The 11,673-nt window shown below is 43.9% G+C and overlaps 1 protein-coding gene across 1 annotated transcript in view; it reads right to left on the minus strand.

The window, feature by feature from the left end:
• LOC129851027 (A disintegrin and metalloproteinase with thrombospondin motifs 9-like) overlaps nt 1–9,914 on the minus strand; it is a 44,167-nt gene extending 34,253 nt beyond the window's left edge. Inside the window, exons 1-4 of the mRNA XM_055917191.1 lie at nt 9,536–9,914; nt 8,881–9,278; nt 6,424–6,586; nt 170–465 (exon numbers count right to left, since the gene is read on the minus strand). Coding sequence (XP_055773166.1) covers nt 170–465; nt 6,424–6,586; nt 8,881–9,278; nt 9,536–9,635 — 957 coding nt within the window. The 5' untranslated portion in view covers nt 9,636–9,914. The remainder of the gene's footprint in view (nt 1–169; nt 466–6,423; nt 6,587–8,880; nt 9,279–9,535) is intronic.
• Nucleotides 9,915–11,673: the final 1,759 nt, after the last annotated feature.

The following is an 11,673-nucleotide window of genomic DNA, read 5'->3' on the forward strand; positions in this document are numbered from 1 at the left end:
CCCTCTCCTGACCGTTCGAACATGTTTGTTTACTCCTGCCATGGGCCTTACCCTGTGAGCCCTCCGCCTGCTGCCCATGGCCTGGGACACAACAAAATGCAGCCCCACTCCCCTACAATCAAAAAGGCTGGCTGGCCATTGGGATGGTGGTTAACTGAGCAGAACTTACGATGGACATTAACGTGAGAATGTAGTGCTGAAGGTTGCTCCCGTGATGTTCCACCATCTTGCTGTCTGCCACCACCATGACTTCTACAAAGCGGGGATAGGAGAGGAAGCGCTTTGATCTCCTGTGAGGTCCTGAGTCACCGCTGCTTTCATTAGCCGGCCGTCTGCTGCTCTCTCTTTCTGATCTGGAGAGGGGATCGGCAGACAGGCTCTCCAGGTCATTCAGCATGTCACTACTGCTGGCCATCGGACGTCTCCTCACCTTGTCCCTGTTCCTCTTGTGTCTGTGTTTCTGTCCTGAAAAAGAGATGGTCAAATGAATATAATACTCTCAATATAAAATACAAGCTTATACGGTAAGCTTGTATGACAGGCTATTGCATTTATCAGACAATAAACTGTCATTCTCTTCCTAGAAAGTAGGGTTCAGTGGTATCCGTTCCTGTCCCATACTGGGATCTACTGTATTAACGGCAGTGGGCGGTATTTCTTTCCAAGCGTCATTTCTTTTGACGCACCAAAAAAATGTTGGCAGCAGGGATCTTGATCCAAGAAGGACTTGATTGTCTCTGTTGTAACCAATAAGCTTGATCTGGCAAGCTAGCCACTTAACTAGCAAGTTAGCAAACCAAATGCATAGCTGGAGCCCTCAGCAGGAGATGATTTATTTGGCAAATCTTAGATAGTTAACTTAAGCAGTGGTGTAGCACGCATCCCAGAGCTTTAAGGGCCTGCAATACATTTTTGATTTTTAAATCAATTGTTTTGACGGTATTGAAAACAATAACGGGAGTAGCACAAATACCACTCCACTCTTCTTTTCGACCCCGTCTAGCACAAAAGTTGAGCTGTTTCTGCTACCCATGATTCTTATCAGACTGAAAGATATAACCTTTTTGAAAATCCAGAGCTGCAAAGGGTCTTTGTAAAAGCTTGCACAATGTTTTATACAGTGCCTTGCAAAAGTATTCATCCCCCTTGAAGTTTTTCCTATTTTGTTGTATTACAACCTGTCACGTTCCTGACCTGTTTTCTGTTTAATTTGTATGTGTTTAGTTGGTCAGGGCGTGAGTTGGGGTGGGCATTCTATGTTTTGTGTTTCTATGTTTAGGTTAGTGGTAATTAGCCTTATATGGTTCTCAATCAGGGACAGGTGTTTGACGTTTCCTCTGATTGAGAATCATATAAAGGTAGGCTGTTCACACTGTTGGTTTGTGGGTGATTGTCTTCCGTGTCTGTGTCTGTGCACCACACGGGACTGTTTCGTTTGTTCGTTTGTTTCTGTCTTCTGTACCAGTTCATGCGTTCTTCGTGTTATGTAAGTTCGTTTGTTCCGGTCTATTTGACTTCGTTTATTATTTTGTATATTCTCAAGTATGTTTAGTTTTCGTCTTGTTTAATAAATATTCATGCCGTATCACAACGCTGCGTTTTGGTCAAATCCCTACTCCGCCTCTTGGTCTGAAGAGGAGGTGGACAACCGTTACACAACCTGTAATTTAAATTGATTTTTATTTGAATTTCATGTAATGGACATACACAAAATAGTCCAAATTGGTTAAGTGAAATGAGAAAAAAAAAAGAATGAAACCCCCCCCCCCGGAAAAGTGGTGGGTGCATATGTATTCACCCCCTTTGCAATAAAGCCCCTAAATAAGATCTGGTGCAACCAATTACCTTCAGAAGTCACATAATTAGTTAAATCAAGTCCACCTGTGTGCAATCAAAGTGTCACATGATCTGTCACATGATCTCAGTATATATACACCTGTTCTGAAAGGCCCCAGAGTCTGCAACACAACTAAGCAAGGGGCACCACCAAGCAAGCGGCACCATGAAGACCAAGGAGCTCTCCAAACAGGTAAGGGACAAAGTTGTGGAGAAGTACAGATCAGGGTTGGGTTATAAAAAAATATCAGAAACTTTGAACATCCCACGGAGCACCATTAAATCCATTATAAACATTTTTAAAGAATATGGCACCACAACAAACCTGCCAAGAGAGGGCCGCCCACCAAAACTCACGGACTAGGCAAGAAGGGCATTGATCAGAGAGGCAACAAAGAGACCAAAGATAGCCCTGAAGGAGCTGCAAGGTTCCACAGGGGAGATTGGAGTATCTGTCCATAGGACCATTTTAAGCAGTACACTCCACAGAGCTGGGCTTTACAGAAGAGTGGCCAGAAAATAAAAAAATAAGCAAACACATTTGCATTGTGGGAGACTCCCCAAACATATAGAAGAAGGTACTCTGGTCAGATGAGACTAAAATTAAGCTTTTTGGCCATCAAGGAAAACGTTATGTCTGGCGCAAACCCAACACCTCTCATCCCCCCGAGAATACCATCCCCACAGTGATGCATGGTGGTGGCAGAATCATGCTGTGGGGATGTTTTTTCATCGGCAGGGACAGGGGAAACGGGTCAGAATTTAAGGAATGATGGATGGTGCTAAATACAGGGAAATTCTTGAGTGAAATCTGTTTCAGTCTTCCAAAGATTTGAGACTGGGACGGAGGTTCACCTTCCAGCAGGACAATGACCCTAAGCATACTGCTAAAGCAACACTTGAGTGGTTTAAGGGGAAACATTTAAATGTCTTGGAATGGCCTAGTCAAAGCCCAGACCTCAATCCAATTGAGAATCTGTGGTATGACTTAAAGATTGCTGTACACCAGCGAGCCCATATAACTTGAAGGAGTTGGAGCAGTTTTGCCTTGAAGAATGGGCAAAAATCCCAGTGGCTAGATGTGCCAAGCTTATAGAGACATACCCCAAGAGACTTGCAGCTGTAATTTCTGCAAAAGGTGGCTCTACAAAGTATTGACTTTGGGGGGGTGAACAGTTATGCACGCTCAAGTTTTCAGCTTTTTTGTCTTATTTCTTGTTTGTTTCACAATAAAAAAATATGTTGCATCGTCAAAAGGGTAGGCATGTTGTGTAAATCAAATGATACAACCCCCCCCAAAAAATCCATTTTTATTACAGGTTGTAAGGCAACAAAATTGAAAAAATGCCAAGGGGGGTGAATACTTTGGCAAGCCACTGTTTCATCCCCACTTTTTCAGAAACATATATGAACTCAAATTAATTTTCAGGTCATAAAATCTGGGATGTAACACACGCACGCACGCACGCACACACACACACACACACACACACACACACACACACACACACACACACACACACACACACACACACACACACACACACACACACACACACACACACACACACACACACACACACACACACACACACACACACACACACACACACACACACACACACCTATGAGCAGTGAAATGTCTTGCATATTACTCAACATCATTCAGATTTATTTTCATAGTAATTAATACTTAAATGTTTGAAGTTGGCATCACTTTCCTACAATACAATTTACACATTGTCTTCATGGTAGTGTGCCTATCGTGTTTTCTTATCAAATGATCACAGGACGTACAAGAGTCAACAGGAACTTGTAGAAATAAACTGAGATTCGGCGATACTAGGAAGAACTTCCAAAATGGTTGTCCTGTGCATGAGCTGAAAAAGTACCCAGTTACAGGAAATTAGACGTAAAATGCATCAATATCCTGCCCTTTGCACTTCAAAACTTGAATAACCTCTGACTTTTTGGACATACTGCTTTGTGGTGTGCATAGCATCTGCATACAACTCTGTGTAATCAGTTGTTCATGTGAAATTCCTGTGCCACAATGTGTTTGACTGAAGGATGGTGAGATCATAAGAATGACTGGTTACATTTACATTGACTTTCAGATACTGTATGTCAGTCACTAAAGAACCACTCATAAATTGTTATATCTGCCCATGAAGGACTTTATGCAAACTGGAAACCATATATCCTGAGGCTGCATTTATTGTAGCTGGTGATTTTATCAAAGCTAATTTGTGAACAAGGCTATCTAAATTCTATCAGGATTGCTGTACACGAGCGAGTAACACGCCTGACCATTGCTACTCGATGCAAGACATCGATGTCTTGCATCCAGAAAAATGTAAAACTAATTTGCGTGCATTGAGGACAATGCAGTGCCACCGACGCGGTCCCCTGCCAAAGACTGTGGGTTCTCCTTCTCCGTGGCCGACGTGAACAAAACATTAAAGCATGTTAACCCTCGCAAGGTTGCCAGCTCAGACGGCATGTTTAGCCGCGTCCTCAGAGCATGTGCAGACCAGCTGGCTGGTGTGTTTACGGACATATTCAATCAATCCCTATCCCAGTCTGCTGTACCCACATGCTTCAAGATGGCCACCGTTGTTCCTGTTCCCAAGAAAACAAAGGTAACTGAACTAAATGACAATCGCCCCGTAGCACTCACTTCTGTCATCATGAAGTGCTTTGAGAGACTAGTCAAGGATCATATCACCTCCACCCTACCTGTCACCCTAGACCCACTTCAATTTGCTTACCGCCCCAATAGGTCCACAGACGATGCAATCGCCATCAGACTGCACACTGCCCTAACCCATCTGGACAAGAGGAATACCTATGTAAGAATGCTGTTCATTGACTACAGCTCAGCATTCAACATCATAGTACCCTCCAAACTCATCATTAAGCTTGAGACCCAGGGTCTTGACCCTGCCCTGTGCAACTGGGTCCTAGACTTCCTGACGGGCCGCCCCCAGGTGGTGAAGGTAGGAAGCAACATCTCCACTCCGCTGATCCTCAACAGTGGGGCCCCACAAGGGTGCGTTCTCAGCCCCCTCCTGTACTCCCTGGTCACCCATGACTGCATGGCATGCACGCCTCCAACTCAATCATCAAGTTTGCAGACGACACAACAGTGGTAGGCTTGATTACCAAAAATGACAAGACATCCTACAGGGAGGAGGTGAGGGCCCTCAGAGTGTGGTGTCAGGAAAATAACTTCTCACTCAATGGCAGCAAAACAAAGGAGATGATCGTGGACTTCAGGAAACAGCAAAGGGAGCACCCCTCTTTCCACATCGACGGGACAGCAGTGGAGAAGGTGTAAAGTTTTAAGATCCTCTGTGTACATATCACCGACAAACTGAAATGGTCCACACACACAGACAGTGTGGTGAAGAAGGTGCAACAGTGCCTCTTCAACCTCAGGAGGCTGAAAAAATGTGGCTTGTCACCTGAAAACCCTCACTAACTTTTACAGGTGCACAATTGAGAGCATCCTGTCGGGCTGTATCACCGCCTGGTATGGCAACTGCACCGACCACAACCGCATGGCTCTCCAGAGGGTGGTGCGGTCTGCACAATGCGTCACCAGGGGCAAACTATCTGCCCTCCAGGACACCTACAACACCTGATGTCACAGGAAGGCAAACAAGATAATCAAGGACAATAACCACCCGAGCCACTGCCTGTTCACCCCGTTTCCATCCAGAAGGCGAGGTCAGTACCGGTGCATCAAAGCTGGGACAGAGATTGAAAAACATCTTCTATCTCAAGGCCATAATCAGCCACCACTAACACAGAGGCGGCTGCCTACCTACAGACTTGATATCATTGGCCACTTTAATAAATGGAACACTAGTCACTTTAATAATGTCAGTTTAAGAATGTTTACATATCTCGCATTACTCATCTCATATGTATATAATGTATACTGTATCCTTCACTATCTATTCTTTACTATCTATTGCCGCTCTGTCACTGCTCATCCATATATTTTATACTTACATATTCTTATCCCATTCCTTTACTAGATTGTGTGTATTAGGTTTTGTTGTGGAATTTGTTAGATATTGGGTTTTGTTGTGGAAATGTGATGCCACCGCAAAATGATGCCACCGCTTTACACCAAAGTCTAAACAAGCACAGTAGTATGGTCATTGGTCATGACTGTAATTGTAAAATGACTATAATAAGTTCCTATTGCGAATCATATACTGAACTTTTGGGATATAATACTGTAATTGAGAGACAATTATTATCCTTCCTTGCTTATGTCTGTGTGAACTTGTTAGTCTGGATAACGAGGGGTGTGTTATCAGGCAGACTGAGACACACACACACATTTGTTTACACATTTAGCAGCTCTCAACAGGGAGTCCCATCCTCTCTCTTCTCCTCTCCACTCAGAGCCATCAGACACCAGGTGAAGGTTGAGTCTGTCAGCTGATCAAATGGCTTACGTAATGAAACTGACTCAGCTCTCTCGCGCTCTGCTCTCTCGCGCTCTCTCTCAAAAAAAATCATCAGAACAAAAATCTCCATTGCGTCTCTCCTCTCATAATTTCATTGTACCTGATGTGTCACAAGCAGTGTCCTCCTTGGCTGCCTCTTTCTTGGGGGCCTTCTTCCTGTACACAATATGAGGTTTGGTGTGTTCTTCTTCATAGTGTTCTCCATTGTAGCTGTGAAGGGGCTCCACAAAAAACTCCCCTTCTGGTGACCTGAAAGTGCCAAGCTGAGGGAGATAAAAAAGGAGGAATCAGAATTGTTTGAAATAACTGCAGTAACATTGGAGCGTGGATTCGTACTGCATGGACACAGTCCAAAGCAAAGATTAGTTGAAATGCTCCTTGCCAGGGCCCCATTGGCTAGGATTTTTTACACAGCTATTCATTTGATGAGAATGTGTTGAAATACATGTATTTGCATGCATATTAGTAAAATGGTCCCTGAAAAAGATAGGGAAAAGGAGAACAATGAGGCCTATGATGCTTATCAGAAAACAATGCAACTATTATTGTTTGTTTCTTGGCACAGTTGGTAGACTTGGTGGAAGCCTTGTTGCATTTCACAAAGCACAGGCTGCACTACTACACCAGACAAGCAAAGTACAAAGCTAAGCAATGTGGAAACAGCACTCATTTCTAATTTAGATTGAGTTGGACAATGCTGCACTGGGTAATGCTACCGACCAATAGGGTGGCCCAGAGTGAACCTTATTCTCCATGAAAATGCATTTCATTGTTTATGTATGAGATTGAAACCACCTCAAATTAGGGAAAAGGGAATCTCATAAATATACTGTAGGTATGCTAAATGTAATGACCATCGGGAATATTCACCATTGTGCTCACATGTAAACAAGATACTGTATAATGACAACACTAAGTATTGATTTAGTTGTGGGAGCCACTCTCATTATGACGGAGGATGATGACTCATGTAATATTAAAATGCAAAGTGGAATTGAAATGAGAAAGTGGTTTATTCATGGTAAGTGGATATGATTCATAATTTATCAGTGTGCATATACCTACTTCTGACTGTTTCCCTGTGACTAGGTCCAGAGCAACTTACAAGTCCTTGGATGTATGAATAAATAGACTATAAATGCTTAATAATTTTCAACTTTTAACAGTGCATTTTATTGGCCTGAATCACACCCAGACCAACATTAACTTTGCTTCTTTCAATGTGAAATGATATCCACAAGCATACCAACTAGGCCTACGGTGCAGGCAAGCCTCATTTGTTTGATTTGTGATGACGTCAATGATGTTCACATCAGGCAGTTAGTTAATAACTGTTATCAATCTGTAAGTATCCCTAGGGGACTTCTCCTCAGAGGTGTAAAGTACTTAAGTAAAAATACTTTAAAGTCGTTTTGGGGGGTATCTGTACTTTACTTTACTATTTATATTTTTGACAACTTTTACTTTTACTTCACTACATTCCTAAAGAAAATTCTGTACTTTTTACTCCATATATTTTCCACTGACACCCAAAAGTACTCATTACATTTTGAATGCTTAGCATGACAGAAACATTGTCCAATTCACACACTTATCAAGAGAACATCCCTGGTCATCCTTGCTGCCTCTGATCTGGCAGACTCACTAAACATGCTTTGTTTGTAATTAAATACAAAAATAAAATGGTGCAGTCTGGTTTGCTTAATATAAGGAATTTGGAATAATGTATACTTTTACTTTTGTACTTAAGTATTTTTGGGCAATTACATTTACTTTTGATACTTAGGTATACTTAAAACAAAATAAATAAATATAATTTTTTGACATGCTTTATATAACTAGGCAAGTCAGAACAAATTCTTGTTTACAAGAACAAATTCTTATTTACAATGATGGCCTTTTAGACTTTTACTCAATTTGTATATTACTGGGTGACTTTAAGTTTTACTTGAGTAATTTTCTATGAAGGTATCTTTACTTTTACTCAAGTATGACAAATGGGTACTTTTTCCACCACTGCTTCTACTCCACAACGTCATGCATGCATGGAGATTATGTTCGGAGTCGGACTGAATCGTGATGACGTCGGCACCACTGGCGCTCCCTCTTCACTATTGTGCGTAGGACGTCACCAGCGACCGGAGGAGCATGCATGCAGAGTGAATGATGGATGAAGTGGATGAGCACGAGAGAGGACTTCTATGCTCGAGTCTCGACGTGATTTATCGAAGCAGCTCGTTTTAGATTGTCAGGGATACAAGAGCTAACATAATGCCTTATTCTCACTAACAGTCACCAATTGCATGTTGAACACAAATCCACAAAACTGGACAGGCACGCTTTGTGCAGAAGTAGAAATGCACTCCGTTGCCAGGGTAAGGTTCCCCTAATGTTCTCATGTTGCCATAGTATTATTATGTGAACAGCTACATAGTAAACATTTGGCATTACAGTATCATATCTCGTCATACAACATGTGCACCTATCATAGTGCAAACTAGAGAAACATTCTAGCACACTGTATGAAGGGAGGGCTACTCAACGTGCTTGGACTCACCAATCCAGAGCAGAGACTGATGACTGCGGTGTGCTCCGTTTGAGCATTCACATGTCCTTTATAGAAGCAATGCTGATACTCCGTATCCTCCTCCGAATCCACCTCCGGTGTGAAATCCGTTATGTTACTATCGGTAAGTGCTCCTAGTACTGTCACAGTGTATAGCGGAGCAATAAATCCGGACTCGAGTGTCAGGTTGAGGTGATAGCTCTGTCCGAAAGCAGATATTTTGTAATGGATTGTTGGAGAGTCCCATTGATCAGAGGAGTTGCCAGGGATATCGTCCACACTCCGCCGTTTCCTTTTGAAGTGCACGCTCGTGGGAAAGTTGTCACCGGCTTCATTCACTCGCGCCGGAGTTACAATCTCGTATGCGCCAAGCTGCTCAGACACTTTAGCTGGTGAAAAAAGCCATGGTTTAACGGCTATAGCATAAGCAATGATAATAAATAATAACAATAATAATAATGTTATATGAGTTAATTACGTTTGCCCTGTGAAATGAAGCCATTCAAGAAACATAAGACCATTATACATGTATTGTAAATCATGTGCTTTGCTGATCCTGAAAAAAGTCATTCATTCTCCATCTGCCGGTTACAAAATAACACATCACAGGGTAAAAATGTTTTTGGGGCAGGTCGAAATACTTTACCTTTTCTTGAATTCAATAGCGATTTCTCCGTGGATAACACTACATTCAAAACGTCAGGGAGAAATAGCAGAAACCCTAGTCCCCAAAACAGCACATGCATGATTGTCCACGTTAAGTAGAGAGCAGCACCCCCGAATACAAGTATTCCTCTTGCACACAGCTGCTCCGGTCGCTCGGGCTTTCCAACGTATTCCAATTCTCAAGTGCTTGTGCATCTGCCACATCCAAATCGATTATGCTTGACTCTTGGTTGCTGGGGGGTTTCTCACCGGTAACGTGCGTTGGGTCGTGAGCGGTTCGCGGATCCCCTGGCGAACATGCATACTGCAGAGAGAGGGGCCAGTTGTAGGCTACAGATAGACAACTATGGTGGGCTACACTGCAGGCACCAGACTGCCGATGTTAGGGCGGGTTTAGTGAAAAGGTAGGCTACATTACTGGAGCACGCCCCTCAACCAAGCCACTCCCGTTTCTTAGAGAGTGACTTGACAGACATAATTGACTTATTATTGTGGTATCACTGCAATTACTTGAGAAACATCTTCAATTATGATTGCTGGCGGTGGTGTTGCAGTTCTCCATGAAGAAACCATGAAGGTAGTAGCTGGATAAGCAATGAGAAATGTCAACATTTGAGTTAAAAATACATTATAATGGCATTGTTTACTGTTACTGATAGTTGCTTTATTAGGTTACATCCTCCTCCTGACATTAGCCTACATTGGGTCCTTTGTATAGACACCGCAGTTAAGCTCAAAGGGCTTCAAGCTACTCCACATTTAGCCTACTCGGGCTATTCTACAGATTCTAGCTCATTCACTGTGTCTTCACAAATGAGGATTGGGGGGGGATCTACATTTAGAATTGAAAGTCATTGAGTTCCTTTAAATGTCTTCCCCAACTCTCTCTCACACTCGCACGCACGCACGCACGCACGCACGCACACACGCACACACGCACACACACACACACACACACACACACACACACACACACATAGACATCATCATATTATGCAAAGACACAGTTTGTTCTTCAACATTATCATACGTGAAAGATAAGTAGCCTAGAAGGCTCTGTCCATAAAATAGGATATGATGAAATACGTTTTCACCAGGCAGTCATATTCTTGAGATTAAAACTAGTCTAAATATCCTTGTTACAACACAAACCAGGGCTAGAAGTACGCATTTCAATGGTCTCCTCCTCAGAGACCTTACGTAGTGATAAATGTTAGCAGATGGGACGTTACAGCTAAATCCTTTGGTACAATCAACACACATGGCCATGAGAACCATTAACATGGTTTGCAGGTGCCCACCTAAAACAATATGACACATTCACAGCCCGGTGCGCTCTGTTCCAGCTCTCCGCAGTTGCCGTGCTAGAGTGGTCATTCAGCCAGGACGGATAGTGTCGGCTCAGCGCTCCTAGTCTCCCGTGCGTCTCTTCGGCCCAGGATATCCTGCACCAGCTCTACGCACGGTTTCCCCAGTTCACCAGCACAACCCAGTGCGGCCTGTTCCAGCTCCCCGCACTTGTCGTGCTACAGGGGGTATTCAGCCAGGACGCATTGTGCCAGCTCTAAGCTCCAGACCTCCAGTGCGCCTCCACGGCCCAGTATATCCTGCGCCGGCTCTACCCACTAAGCCTCCAGTGCGCCTTCATAGCCCAGTGCGTCCTGGGCCAGCTCTTCACACTCACCGAGCTAAAGTGGGTATCCAGCCAGTACGCGTTGTGGCAGCTCCACGTACCATGCTTCCAGTACGTCTCCTCAGTCCGGTGAGACCTGTTCCGGCTCCACGTACGAAGCCTCCAGTGATGATCCATGGCCCGAAGCCTCCAGTGATGATCCATGGCCCGAAGCCTCCAGTGATGATCCATGGCACAAAGCCTCCAGTGATGATCCATGGCACGAAGCCTCCAGTGATGATCCATGGCACGAAGCCTCCAGTGATGATCCATGGCACGAAGCCTCCAGTGATGATCCATGGCCCGGAGCCTGCAGTGATGATCCATGGCACGAAGCCTGCAGTGATGATCCATGGCACGAAGCCTCCAGTGTGGATCCCCTGTCCGGAACCTGCGGCGACAGTCCCCAGTCCGGAGCCCCTGGCGACGGTCCCCAGTCCGGAGCC

Source organism: Salvelinus fontinalis, chromosome 3, assembly GCF_029448725.1.
Source record: "Salvelinus fontinalis isolate EN_2023a chromosome 3, ASM2944872v1, whole genome shotgun sequence".
In the NCBI taxonomy this organism is placed as follows: domain Eukaryota; kingdom Metazoa; phylum Chordata; class Actinopteri; order Salmoniformes; family Salmonidae; genus Salvelinus; species Salvelinus fontinalis.